We start from the raw sequence: 15542 nt of genomic DNA on the forward strand, positions 1-15542 counted from the left end.
ATTTAATAACTATTGTACCTAGTAAAAATAAATACAAAGTTGCCTGTAAAATAAAAATAAACCCTAAAATAGCTACAATGTAATTATTAGTTATATTGTAGCTATCTTATCGTTTATTTTATAGGTAAGTATTTAGTTTTAAATAGGAATAATTTATTTAATAGGAATATTTATTTACATTAATTTAAATAATATTTAAGTTAGGGGGGTGTTAGAGTTAGACTTAGGTTTAGGGGTTAATAGATAATGTAAGTGGCGGCAGTGTAGGGGGGCAGATTAGGGGTTAATAAATGTAATGTAGGTGGCGGTGGGCTCTGGGAGCGGCGGTTTAGGGGTTAAACAATTAATTTATTTGTGGCGGGGTCCGGGATCGGCAGGATAGGGGTTAATAAGTTTAAGTAGGTGGCGGCAGTATAGGGTGCGGCAGATTAGGGGTTAATATGTATAATGTAGGTGGCGGGGCGGCAGTTTAGGGGTTAATAAATTTATTATAGTTGCGGCGGGGTCCGGGAGCGGCGGTTTAGGGGTTAATAAGTATAATGTAGGTGGCGGCAGTGTAGGGGAGGCAGATTAGGGGTGTTTAGACTCTGGGTACATGTTAGGGTGTTAGGTGCAGACACTTCCCATAGGAATCAATGGGATATCGGGCAGCAGCGAACATAAGCTTTGAAAACCAGGTATGCTGGCCCGGAATAGTGGCGAGCGTACCTGATAGTTATTTGATAACTAGCAAAAGTAGTCAGATTGTGCCGAACTTGCATTTGGAACATCTGGAGTGACGTAAGCATCGATCTGTGTCGGACTGAGACCGGCGGATCGTATGTTACGTCACTAGATTCTACTTTTGCTGGTCTGTAGGGCTTGATAACTAAGGCGAATCAGCCTCGCCACAAATACGCTGCGGAATTCCAGCGTATTTGCGGTTGACGGCTTGATAAATAGAGGCCATAGCATGTTATTGTTAACCACTAGAAGTCCATATTGACCCACACCCCCATCATTACAAACCAGACATGAACTAGCCCAAATAATTTAGGAGAGACTCCTGATACTGTTTAAGCCAGTCACACAAAAGAAAAAGTCTTAGCACCAGAAGGGATATTAAACAAATGAGAAAATGTAAAATGAAAAAACCTGGCTATCTGGTAAACTGTATCATCCATGTACTGGCATTAACCATATACTGTTCACATAACCATTTTTCAGCACATTTGAGCGGGCCATAAGCAGATGAACTGCAAAACATCACATTAGTAGAGTTGTACGCATACACTGCATTTAAAGTCTTACCGGTTGGCTGCGGGGAGGGCCCTGGAATAATTTGTCAGATGCAGTGTTGGTCCACAGGAGCTGTGTCTTTTGTAGTCTGCTTGTCCTCTTGTGGGTCATTTGCAGAAAGCGCTACCTCCGACTTGTTTCTGCTCCCTCTTCAACCACGGGTGATAACTAGTGACGTCATCAGTGCTCCATACCTCCACTTCTCATGTCGCTTGTAGCTTGCTTGTGAGGATACAGCTGTAGAATTCTCAGGGTCTTGTGGTGACATAGCTCAGAGAATATTATCCCTGGCATATTCACAAAGCTGGTTTTAAATCCCTTCCCCCCAGATACACCTTGTCTGAGCTAGGGGTTTAATTAAAGACACTCCCATTAGCCTTGACTGGCATGTAATAGGCCAAACCCCTTTGAATTGAGAATAAAATTGGGAAACACTTTCTCTTTTCTCTCCTCTTCCCTCTTCCATCTCCTGATGAAAATGACGGCTGATGTTGGACACATTGGTGAATTTGGCTAAGTATATTCCTAGAATTATTTTGGCAGCATTGCACAAATTGGGGTTGTAGTAGAGTTGCCCTGTATTAATTATTTGGACTGTTTTGATGTAAAATAGATGTGTATATATACACATGTAAATATTTCTCTTATTATTAACATATAATGATTCCTAATAAATTCTTTGGAAAGAATGGAGACACTTTTTAAAGTGTTTATTTCACAACTTACTTGTATTGGTTTAGTGGTTTTACCATAGAGATTTAGTACTAAATTAGAATTATATTTAGTATAAAAGTAAAAATATTTTAAACTAATTAATAACCACAGGTCTGACTGCGGCAATCGCCGAAACACGTAAGCAGGAACTCTGCTCTAATCTGTGTAATGATATTGTGAATTACGTGTGAATCGTTTTTAAATTGGAAGCTGCTGTAAGCTGAAATAAAAGTTACTTTTTATTGGATCTGCCGGGTGCTCCTCATGTTTTTGTTCTACACATACCTGTAACTGTTTAAGCCATATTTACCTCTATGTACTATTATCTACTTTCTCTGACTTTTTCAACGACTCAACAACAACTTAAATACTGAAGTTCGGAAACCCATATAATTACTCCTACTATCCAATATTCTTTCTCTTCAATTATTACTCTATTATACCCTTACATACTATGATATGATAATATTAGTTCATTATTCTAACATCAGCATTATCACTAGCTATGTTTTTTGCTCCTATATTTTCACCATTATGCACTAAGAATTCCTTTAAAGCTGACATAATGCCCTTTATCAAATAGTCTACATTCACCCAATTCTGTGAATTCCTTCAGCGGAACAAATCCACTGCTTCGTCATCACTGGTACAAGTTGTCATAATATAGCTACTATTAATCAAGCCAACTAACATACTTAGTCAGAGAATTAATAACTTTGAAGGCTGATTACAAACTATAGACAGGTATCCTACCTAAAATAGAGACATTATTCCATTGTAAACTAAGAACTTCCTTCCTCATTTTTAGTTAAGGAACTGATGTCTCGAATCCAGTATAATTAGTTTGAGCCGCTCCGTGTTAATGACAAATTACTCTTTTATGGTAGTATTCACTTGCACAAATACCTTCAACTCCTCATTCTTTATAAATGTTAGTACAATATCACCCTATAAAGCGATCTTCTTCATAAGGGAGTAAAGTTTATAATTTAATGATCCTAGAAAACGAGGTATCATATTATGTTATGCACTTTAAGGTACGCATTATTACCAGAAACATCCTGGGCCGCAATGTTACCTGAGTATTGTATTTGTTGTCTTCAGAGATGTTAAACAGGAGATTATATGTGAAAAAATCATTCTATTCTATTTGCATTTTTAATTGACATGACCTTTTTAGGCTTATTTTTCTAAAATGTTTCTGGTTGTAGGAATCCATGTACATGCTACTATGAAATGATTGTATCACAAAATACCTCAATACAAAACTTTGATTAAAAAAAAACAAAATATTGTTTGAAAACAAATCTAAGCTGCTATTAGACTAGGCAGGCCATATACTTGACCCATTACAGGACATAAAACCAATCACGATATAAAAAATTATCTAAAAATTGTATGCTGTGTAAATATAAACACCACGAGTCAGCTCCTCCTCATGCTGGTTGGTCTGGCAAAGGACTATCTGGAATTGAAAGAAGAAGGCCGCCTCATGGTGCAGAAAGTTTCAAAACATATATTAATCAGAATAAAAATTCATAAGAGGGTACTCACAATGAATAAAGCACTATGGATAAATGCTAATTGAGAAAACTGGATCTCAACAGCCTCCAGCTGACTGGCCACCTGGGCTTCACAGGCAATCAGGATCTCTCTCAGTGCAGGGCTGGCTGGCCTCCTGTGCTTGGCAGACAGTCTGGGTTCCACTCAGTTGTAACGGTTAAAAAATAATCCTTATGAGTCTTAATCAATCTGAGGTTTTAGAGAGAAATCTGCACCACATAAAAAGTCAAATTTACCCCTTTGCAAGTGCACAATAATTTAGAGCTCCACTTGTAATCTAGCCCATAATGTCTAAAAAAAACAATGTACATACCTTAATTAAAAAATACTTTAAAAAAAAAAAAATTCTAACCTTCAGCGAGTCACAATCTTTTTTCTCGTGGTATATGTATATATAAATAGATAGATAGACTTCCTAAACGCAAGGTTACCACACACCTTCAATTTGTAAAAAACGCAATATCTGTGAAACTCTATAAAGCGAAGTGCAATTAAATGAGGTATGTGTATATATAAATATATATATATATATATAACACACAGAGAAAACCCAGCACTCACTTGCAAGCTCTCAGCTAAGATTTAAAAGCAAAAATGGAAAGGTTAGTCACCGCATCTGGCCAAATGGGACAAGCTCAGGTACCACGTCAAGGTCCTCTCCAATACCTGAGACGCTAAAACAGCCACACAATGCAAGCTTGTTGTATTAATTTGTTTTGTAATTTTCCCTAAGGTTCTTGCACCCAGACCTGTCTGGGGTTAACTGCTTGTGGCTCTGGGGACAGCACAGCTTCCTGTGAGTGCCAGTGGCACCCAGGGCTGAGCATGTTGCAGGGTCATGGGATGTGTACCCGGTCCGGTATGAGAGTGCAGTTCCCTTCCGTGTTTTGTATATGTCTAGGGTGGTTACATATTCCTGTGCACCCTTCCCTTGTTTTCAGTTTGTTTGGATTTGAAAGCTTGCATTGTGTGGCTGTTTTAGGGTCTCAGGTATTGGAGAGGACCTTGACGTGGTACCTGAGCTTGTCCCATTTGGCCAGATGCGGTGACTAACCTTTCCATTTTTGCTTTTAAATCTTAGCTGAGAGCTTGCAAGTGAGTGCTGGGTTTTCTCTGTGTGTTGTATTAATTTGTTTTGTAATTTTCCCTATGGTTCTTGCACCCAGACCTGTCTGGGGTTAACTGCTTGTGGCTCTGGGGACAGCACAGCTTCCTGTGAGTGCCAGTGGCACCCAGGGCTGAGCATGTTGCAGGGTCATGGGATGTGTACCCGGTCCGGTATGAGAGTGCAGTTCCCTTCCGTGTTTTGTATATGTCTAGGGTGGTTACATATTCCTGTGACCCTTCCCTTGTTTTCAGTTTGTTTGGATTTGAAAGCTTGCATTGTGTGGCTGTTTTAGGGTCTCAGGTATTGGAGAGGACCTTGACGTGGTACCTGAGCTTGTCCCATTTGGCCAGATGCGGTGACTAACCTTTCCATTTTTGCTTTTAAATCTTAGCTGAGAGCTTGCAAGTGAGTGCTGGGTTTTCTCTGTGTGTTGTATTAATTTGTTTTGTAATTTTCCCTATGGTTCTTGCACCCAGACCTGTCTGGGGTTAACTGCTTGTGGCTCTGGGGACAGCACAGCTTCCTGTGAGTGCCAGTGGCACCCAGGGCTGAGCATGTTGCAGGGTCATGGGATGTGTACCCGGTCCGGTATGAGAGTGCAGTTCCCTTCCGTGTTTTTTATATATATATATATATATATATATATATATATACACACCTGTATGTGTGTGTGTATATATATTATATATAAATAAAAATAAAAAAGAGAGAAGCGCTCAAACTGGGAATGATTAAAAGCATAATAGCTTGTTCTTTGGCTAGTTACCACCCAAGTAGCAGCCTCTTTTTGCTCAACATGTGCCTTTCGCAGAGAAGAACTTTCCTGAAGCATATCAGTCTGATCCTGACTTAACAGTACAGTCCAGCCCCGAAATACTAGGCAATCCCTCTCTGAACGAGAGAAACAGCAAAACCCCAGACGTATGTTTCGGCCTATTGTGGGCCTTGTCAGTGAGGTGCAGCCATATCACTCTAGGCACACTGAGCAACGGGTCCACATCTGGATTCCCGCATCACACTTAGAGAGACTTCCCTAAGTGTCATAATTTGCATAAATAAAAAGAGAGAAGCGCTCAACCTGGGAATGAACAAAAGCATAATAGCTTGTTCTATGGCTAGTTACCACCCAAGAAGCAGCCTCTTTTTGCTCAACATGTGCCTTTCACAGAGAAGAACTTTCCTGAAGCATATCAGTCTGATCCTGACTGTTCTTTCTCTTTTGACATTTATGTAAATTACTTTTGGGTCACCCTAACAGTAATGGGCAAACCAGATGTGGACTTCGTGCACACATGCCCTTAGAGATACAACTGCACCTCACTGACAAAGCCCATAGAAGGCCGAAACAATTGTTGCTTCCCTTGTTCATGTTCAGAGAGGAATTGCCTGGTATTTCGGCGCTGGACTGACATTGGGCAGGGTCAGACTGATATGCTACAGGATATTTTTTCCTCTGTGAAAGGGCATAGTGTGCTAAAAGAACGCGCACCCTGAGTTGCAATAAAAATGAACAGGCATGGAAGTTATTTTAGCTTTTGTTCTATCTCAGGAGTGCTGTTCTCTCTCTTTTGATATATATATATATATATATATATATATATATATATATATATATATTATAAATATATATATATATATATATATATATATATATATATATATATATATATATATATATATATATATATATAACAAAATGCATGCTTACCTGATACATTTATTTATTTATTGACACAATTACTGTTGGGATTATCACTCCTGGCCAGCAGGAGGAGGCAAAGAGCATCACTTCCCTTCCCATAAACCCCAGTCATTCGACCAAAGGAAAAGGAGAGAAAGGAAATAACACAAGGTGCAGAGGTGCCTGAGGTTTATATAATAAAACTGTCTGAAAATAGGGAGGGCCGTGGACTCACCGTGTCAAGAAGGTAAGAAATTTATTAGGTAAGCATAAATGTTGTTTTCTTTCTTAAGACATGGTGAGTCCACGGATCATCAATTACTGTTAGGAATCAATACCCAAGCTAGAGGACACAGATGATAAGGGAGGACAAGACAGGTAACCTAAACAGAAGGCACCAATGCTTGCAAAACCTTTCTCCCAAAAGAAGTCTCAGCCGAGGCAAAAGTATCAAATTTGTAGAATTTAGAAAAAGTGTGCAATGAAGACCAAGTAGCAGCCTCACAAATCTGTTCTACAGAGGCCTCATGCTTGAAGGCCCAAGAAGAAAACATCGCCCTGGTGGAATGAGCTGTAATTCTCTCAGGAGGCTGCTGTCCAGCAGTCTCATAAGCCAAACGAATAACACCAGAGAGAAAGAGAAGAAGAAGTAGCTTTCTGACCCTTACGTTTTCCCGAAAAGCAAACAAACAATGCAGAAGACTGACAAAAGTCCTTCGTAGCTTGCAGTTCTTTATGAGAAGAAGGATTAGGACAGAGAGAAGGAACAACAATTTCCTGATTAATATTTCTGTCCGAAACAACCTTAGGAATAAAACCAAACTTGGTACGGAGAACTGCCTTATCTGCATGAAATATAAGATAAGGAGAATCACACTGCAAAGCTGAGAGTTCGGAAACCCTCCGAGCAGAAGAAATAACAGTAAGAAACAAAACTTTCCAAGATAATAACTTAATATCTATGGAATGCATAGGCTCAAACGGAGTCTGTTGTAAAACTTTATGAACAAGGTTAAGGCTCCAAGGAGGAGCAACTGATTTAAACACAGGTCTGATTCTGACCAGAGCCTGACAAAAAGATTGTACATCCGGCACATCCGCCAGACGCTTATGCAGCAGAATGGAAAAAGCAGAACCTTTGAGGGTACTGACAGATAATCCCTTCTCAAGGCCTTCCTGGAGAAAAGATAAGATCCTTGGGATCCTGACCTTACTCCATGAATATCCTATCAAGCGTTCAATCTCCAAGCAGTCAGCTTCAGAGAAACGAGATTTGGATGAAGGAAGGGCCCCTGAAGCAGAAGGTCCTTCCTGAGAGGAAGTCTCCACGGAGGTAGAGACAACATTTCTACTAGATTTGCATGGCAGATCCTGCGAGGCCACGCAGGAGCTATTAGAATCACTGATGCTCTCTCCTGCTTGATCCGAGCAATGATTCATGGAAAGAGAGCAAATGGAGAAAAGCTATATGCCAACCTGAAGTTTCAAGGAACTGCCAGAGCATCTATCAGAAAAGCTTGATGATCTCTCGACCTTGAACCGTATTTTGGGAGCTTGGAATTCTGACGAGATGCCATCATATCCAATTCTGGTAACCCCCATTTGGTTGTTAATATAAAGAACACTTCCGGATGGAGTTCCCACTCTGCGGGGTGGAAAGTCTGCCTGCTCAGGTAATCCACTTCCCAATTGTCCATTCCAGGAATATGGATGGCAAATAGACAGCAATTGTGAGCTTCCGCTCACTGGATGATCCGTGTCACCTTCTTCATGGCTAAGGAACTCTGAGTTCCCCCTTGGTGGTTGATGTAAGCCACTGAGGTTATGTTGTCCATCTGGAAACTGATAGACTGGGCTAGGGCCAACTGAGGCCAAGCCATCAAGGCATTGAAATTCACGCTCAACTCCAGAATGTTTATGGGGAGAGCAGATTCCTCCTGAGACCAAAGTCCCTGTGTCTTCAACGAGTCCCAGTCTGCTCCCCAACCCAACAGGCTGGCATCCATGGTCAGAATTATGGTCTCCAAAAACACATCCCCTGGGACAGATGTTCTTGCAACAGCCACCACGATAGGGAGTCCCTTGTTGATTGATCCAGAACTATTCTTTGAGATAGATCTCTATAATCCCTCTTCCACTGAGAGAGCATGCATAGCTGCAGAGGTCTCAAATGGAACCGAGCAAACGGAACTATGTCCATGGAAGCCACCATCAACCCGATTACCTCCATGCATTAGGCCACTGATGGTCAAACCGCCGACTGTAGAGACAAGCAAGCAGACAGAATCTTGGCTCTTCTGAAGAATCTTGGCTCTTCTGAACTCTGTCAGAAATATTTTTATTGATAGAGAATCAATAATTGTTCCTAAGAAGATCACCCTTGTAGTTGGCACAAGAGAACTTTTCTCCAGATTGACCTTCCAACCGTGGGAACGAAGAAACGCCAACAAGATCATTGTATGAGATTCTGCTAGTTGCAAGGATGGTGCCTGAATCAGAATGTCTTCCAGATAAGGTGCCACTGCAATTTCCTGGACTCGAATTACTGCCAATAAAGCTCCCAAAACCTTTGAGAAAACTCTGGAAGCTGTGGTCAGGCCAAATGGAAGCGCTACAAATTGAAAGTGTTTGTCTAGGTAGGCAAACCTCAGATATTTGTGATGGTCCCTGTGAGTGGGCACGTTTAGGTACGCATCATTCAGGTCTATGGTTGTAATGAATTGACCCTCTTGAATCAGAGGCAGAATGAAGCAGCTAGTCTCCATCTTGAAGAACTGTAATCTGAGGAATTTGTTTAGAAGCTTTAGATCTAGAATGGGCCTGAAAGTTCCCTCTTTTTTGGGAAACACAAACAGATTGGAGAAAAACCCAAGACCCTGTTTCTGACTTGGAAACGGTACTATCACTCCCAAGAGGGAAAGGTCCTGTACACATTTCAAGAATGCCTCTCTTTTTATCTGGTCTACAGATAATCTTGAGAGGTGGAACCTGCCCCTGGGCGGAAAAGTCCTGAACTCTAACTTGTAGCCCTGGAAACTATGTCCACTGCCCATGGGTCTGGAACATCTCTTTCCTAAGCTTGCACAAACAAAGAGAGTCTGCCCCCCACTTGATCCGATCCCGGATCAGGTGCAAACCCTTCATGCTGACTTGGATTCAGCAGCAGGTTTCTTGGATTGCTTCCCCTTGTTGCAAGACTGACCTGGTTTCCAAGATGGCTTGGGTTGTTCCTGTTTGGTCGAGGCTGGGGAAGACTTACCTCGGAAGTTACGAAAGGAACAAAAATTAGTCTGACGTCCCTTCAACTTGTTCTTCTTGTCTTGAGGCAGAAAGGATCCTTTACCACCCGTGATATCGGAGATAATCTCTGCTAAAGCTGGACCGAATAAGGTCTTTCCCTTGTAAGGGATTGCCAAAAGCTTGGTTTTAGAAGTAACTTCAGCAGACCAATATTTAAGCCATAGTGCTCTACACGCTAAGATTGCAAAGCCAGATATCTTGGCCCCTAATTTAATGACTTGTAAAGAAGCGTCAGTAATAAAGGAATTAGCCAACTTTAGAGCTTTTATCCTATCCTGAATCTTCTCCAATGGAGTTACCGCTTGAAGGGATTCAGACAAGGCGTCAAACCAATAGGCCGCCGGGCTGGTTACAGTAGCAATGCACACTGCCGGTTGCCATTCTAATCCCTGATGAGTATACATCTTCTTTAAATAGGCCTCCAGCTTTTTATCCATAGGATCCTTGAAAGAGCAACTATCCTCAATAGGAATAGTAGTTCTCTTGGCCAAAGTGGAGAACGCCCCTTCCACTTTTGAGACTGTTTGCCACGACTCCTTTATGGAGTCGGCCACCAGGAACATTTTCCTAAAGACAGGGGAGGGGGAAAAAGGAATTCCTGGTCTCTCCCATTCCTGAGTAATAATCTCTGTGGCCTGGTCAGGCACCGGAAACACCTCCCCAGGTGAGGGGACATCAAAGTATCTATTTAATTTACTAGATTTGTAATGGTTGACAACGATAGGTGCATCAGAGTTTAGGTAGCTAAAACCTCCGTTAACAAAACATGGAAGTGTTCAAGCTTAAATCTGAAGGAAACCACTTCAGCATCAGAAGAAAGAATTACACTATCCAAATATGAGATTTTACCCTCAGAGACTACTGAAGTATCCTCCTCTTCTGACTTATGGGAAAGAGCAACTTGGCTAGCCTGTACAGGAGCCGATACATTACTATCTGATTCTCTAGACTTCCTCTTACGTTTCCCCTGCAGTAAGGGAATGGCAGCTAGCGCCTCAGATACCGCTGAGGACACCTGGGCAGCAATTTATGCCTTCAAAAACACTCCATCAAGAGGCTGCGAGGAACTGCAGGGCACTGCCAGAGACGGTAATGATGATACTTGGGGTACTTGAGGAGGAGACTGTGGCATTGCCTGAACAGAATCCACCTGAGAGAATGGTGGCTCAGAACTAAAAAGTCTGTCTTTATACATCAAGGTTCTTTCAATACAAGAACCACAAAAAGGCAAAGGAGGTTCAACATGGGCACTCAAACAAATCTATGAAAACAAGAAATTTAATTTTTTTTATTTTTTTTTTAAGTACTGTCTCTTTAAATAGAAACAATATAAAAAACACAGTAGGACATCGGTTACAGGAACCGCAGCTAAACCGGATAGCTTCCTTTGTTAACAAGCTCACACTTTGATAACACAGAATGCTTTATTTAAAAACACAGTTAAAGAAAAAAACATCTGGCCCCTCTACACCTCAGCTGGGGTGCCTACCTGAACCTTGACTCCAACAGAAGAGACTGGACACAGTTGAGGATAAATACGCTAAGCTACTGCGTGTGAAACCACCATAAATTAAGTGTAGGGAAAAGGCGCAAAGTTGCAGCGTGCCCTGAAGCCGGAAGAATAACATAAAGTCACATAATGGCCGCAAAACGTAACAAAACTCATATTCTGAAGAGAGTCTGCCCCTCCTAATAAAACAAAATGAAGGATCCCAGAAGTTTAAAGCACTGAGCCACCAATAATAAAAAAAATTGTTCAAAATAATTGGAAATTAACAACAAAATATAAGCAATTTCTATATCTTGGCCCATACACTGGGTAATACTTACCAGTGAGACCCCCTCTCCCGAGGGGTGTGGACAGAGCTATCCACTCCCCTCATTTCCATAAAAGCTCTAGAGAGACACCACCCCTTCCTCCTCCTAGAGATGTCCAGGGAAAATAGGTGAACTAAACAAAGGGAAGGAGCCTGGTAAGTATTACCCAGGGTATGGGCAAAGATATAGAAATTGCTTATATTTTGTTGTTAATTTCCAATTATCTTGGCCCCCCTGGTAATACTTACCAGTGAGAGAATACAGAGTAAAAAAAAGAAAGGGTGGGAAATAAATGCAAAATACACATCAATTCTGCAGAAAATATAAATATTTATTCCATAACAACAGATGATAATATCTTTCGGCCAAATTTGGCAGCAGCTGATTGATGAACATCCAGCTTATAATGTGAAATTAAATGAAAGTGTTATCCGATTTCCAAACTGCAGATTTCTTCAGGGGCCTGAAGTGCCGAAGAAGTTGATACATCCCTTGTGGAATGAGCCCTAAGCCCTTCTTTTTCTTTATAGGCCCTTGAAATGGCCTGCACAATCCAGCGAGAAATTGTCGTTCGTGATGGAGCTTGACTTTGATGAGATCCTTTAGGGATAATGAATAACCTTTCAGTCTTACGAATATCTTGAGTCCTTGAGACATAAATATGAAGACATCTGACCACATCCAAATGATTCAATGATTTACTTTGAGTATCTGGGTTCTTAGGACAAAAAGAAGGAAGAACAATTTCCTTGTGTTGATGAAAATCGGATACCACCTTATGAATGAATTCAGGAACAGTGCGAAGTACTACCTTGTCCTGATGAAATATAATGTTAGAATCTTTAACTGATAAAGCTTGAAGTTCAGATACTCGGCGAGCCGATGTGATGGCTACTCGAAAAAATGGTTTTCAAGTGTGGAACCATAAGGAAACTCCAAAACCAAAGGCAGGTCCTAGGATGGAATTCGTGTTTTGACAGATGAACGGATATGCGCCAAAGCTTGAAAGAATAGAATAACCAGAGGGTCCTGAGCCCACCTAATACCAGATATTGCAGATATTGCAGAAATTTGAACCTTAAGAGTTCTACCACTGAGGCCTTTAAGGAAACCATCGGGAAGGAAGTCCAATAGATGAAATATCTTGATTGTTGCTGTAGAAATATTATGTGAAATCATCCATGATGAGAAGATATATCAGATGCGATATTATGTTTTGGATGTAGTTCCTTTCTGAGCTTGAAGAAGCGTCTGAATAACAGGAGCTGAAGCACTTAATTATTGTAATCTTGAGACTTCAGCAACCAAGCCATTAACCTGAATTGGTGTGGATTCGGATGAACTATTGGTCCTTGATTCAGCATGTCCCAAGAGATTGGAAGATTCCATGGAGGTTGAATTGCTAATTTGAGTACCAGAGGAAACCAAGGCCTGTGGGGCCAAAAGGGAAGGATGACAATGAAGGTTGCTGATTCCAGCAGAATCCTTTTCAACAATCTCGGAATGAGAGGGATTGGAGGGAAGACATATATGAGGTTGTATGACCAGCTGTGGAAAAAAGAATTCACTCCTAAAGCAAGTGGTGTTGGATAACGGCTGAAGAAACTTGGAACTTGATAATTCATTGCCGAGGCCATAAGATCTATTTCTGGGAGTCCCCAGAGGCTAACTACCCTCTGAAACAGCCACCTGTTCAGCTGCCATTCGGTTGGAGAAATTCGACTTCTGGTTAAGTAGTCCGCCTTTACATTCTCTGTTCCTGGAACATGGACTGGTGAGAGAGACTGAATGTGGCATTGTGCCCATCTGAATATTGGGGAAACCTCCCTCAATGCATTTAAATTTATTGTACCTCCTTGGAACTTGAGAAAAGCTGCCGTTGTTCTGTTGTCGGTTAAGATCTTTACCTTTTTCCCTACTAATAGTTGCTGAAATGCAAGGAGAGCTAAGAATACTGCCCTGATCTCCAGAAGGTTTGATGGAAGAGATTGATGTTGTTTCTTCCACATTCCTTTGGGCATATTTGTCTTGACAATGTGCTCCCCAACCAGTCTTGCTGGCATCTGTCTGCACAATGATCCAGTTTGGTTCCTGAAGAGGAAGTCCCCTGGATAGGTTCTTGGATTTTGACCACCAGAGAAGATATATTCTCAGACCCGCGGTTATTCTGATATGCTGGGAAAGTCCCCTGCTTCTGTTGAATTCTTGCAAGAAGTGAGTTTGAAATGGACGCATTCTCCATCTGGCCCATCTTACCATATGGATTACTGAAGACATGTGACCCAGGAGCTTCATCCATTGGCGGGCTGTAAGATATTTGACTTGGCAGAACAACTGGAAAAATTTTTGAAAAATTTGATTCGAACATCCAGAAGAGATACAATCTCTTTCTGTGTATTGAAGTGTGCCCCTAGAAACACTAGGTTTTGACAGGGTAGAAGATGGCTCTTTTAGGAATGTATGTTCCAACCGTGATCCTGAAGGAAGCTGAGAAGAATAGACCTGTAAGCAAATGCTTGATGTTGTGAATTTGCCAGTAGAAGAACATTGTCTAGATAATGTATGATGAAGAGCCCTCTGACACATAGTTCCGCTATAAGAGGGACTTACACCCTTGGAGCAGTGGATATTCCAAAGGGAAGAGCTGAAAATTGAAAATGGCGGTCTCCGACCGTGAAACAAAGGAACCTTCTGTGCCGTTCTGCAATTGGAATATGGAAGTATGCATCCTTGAGATCTACAGAAAGTAGATAGGCCTTTGGTGGGATATGATTGATTACTGACAGGACAGACTCCTGAAATCTTGAATTGCTGAACCTTGAGAAAGATGTTGGGAACTCGAAGATCCAAGACCGGTCTCCAAGACCCATCTTTCTTTTTTACCAGAAAAAGAGGTGAGTAAAATCCTTTTTTGTGATCTTGAATAGGTATTTGTTGAATTACACTGTTGCACATGAGCTTGCTGATGAACTCGAGAATGGCCTTTAGTTTCACAGGATCCCTGGGGAGTGGAGTTTTTACTAAGTAAGGAACACTTTTTTTCTCTGGAATTCCAAATGATATCCGTCTTGAAGAATCCCCAGAACCCATTGGTTTGATATATTAGATGCCCAGACCTCTCTGAAATTGTGTAACCTTCCTTCCAGAGGAAAGGTCTGGGACAGTCAACTATCATTGCTTTTTAGCCTGAAAAGAAGGAAAGGACTTACCACGCCCCCTACATCTAAACTGAAAATTAGACCTTCCATCCTGATGTTGAAAAAATTCTCTTTTAGAGGAAGCCTTGAAATTATTATGCATATTGCATTGCCTGTGGACAAATGAGGGTCCCTTACGACCTCTGGAGACCTGGGGAAGAAAATTACTCTTACCTCCTGTTCTCTTGGAAATTAAAGTATCCAATTGTTTACCGAACATCATATCTCCCTCAAAAGGAAGACTCAGTAAATTTGACTTGGAACCAGGGTCAGCCTCCCAATGTCGCAGCCATAGAGCCCTTCTGACAAGGTTAGCAGTAGACATCGATTTTGCATTAAGTGCCAAAATATTAGTAGCGGCTGATAAGCAGAAAGAAGTAACGATAATAAAATCTGCAAGAAAATATGTAATATTTTCATTATCTTGAAAAGAATGAGACAGGTTAGAACACCACACCACAGAAGCTTTTAGAGTTGAAAATAGAGCAAGCAGAGGGTGAAATAAGGCCCCTTGTTGAAAAACATAATTTATGCTTACCTGATAAATTTATTTCTCTTGTAGTGTATCCAGTCCACGGATCATCCATTACTTATGGGATATTAACTCCTCCCAACAGGAAGTGCAAGAGGATTCACCCAGCAGAGCTGCTATATAGCTCCTCCCCTAACTGCCATTACCAGTCATTCGACCGAAAACATGCAGAGAAAGGAAAACCATAGGGTGCAGTGGTGACTGTAGTTTAATGGAAAAATTACCTGCCTTAAAGTGACAGGGCGGGCCGTGGACTGGATACACTACAAGAGAAATAAATTTATCAGGTAAGCATAAATTATGTTTTCTCTTGTTAAGTGTATCCAGTCCACGGATCATCCATTACTTATG

The 15542-nt window shown here is 41.2% G+C and overlaps 1 protein-coding gene across 1 annotated transcript in view; it reads left to right on the plus strand.

Moving 5' to 3' along the window:
* LOC128657688 (tigger transposable element-derived protein 1-like) overlaps positions 1-10759 on the plus strand; it is a 33929-nt gene extending 23170 nt beyond the window's left edge. Inside the window, exon 2 of the mRNA XM_053712094.1 lies at positions 10618-10759. Within this exon, the coding sequence (XP_053568069.1) occupies positions 10618-10759 (142 nt within the window). The remainder of the gene's footprint in view (positions 1-10617) is intronic.
* Positions 10760-15542: the final 4783 nt, after the last annotated feature.

Source organism: Bombina bombina, chromosome 1 (assembly GCF_027579735.1).
Source record: "Bombina bombina isolate aBomBom1 chromosome 1, aBomBom1.pri, whole genome shotgun sequence".
NCBI classification, from domain to species: Eukaryota; Metazoa; Chordata; class Amphibia; order Anura; family Bombinatoridae; genus Bombina; species Bombina bombina.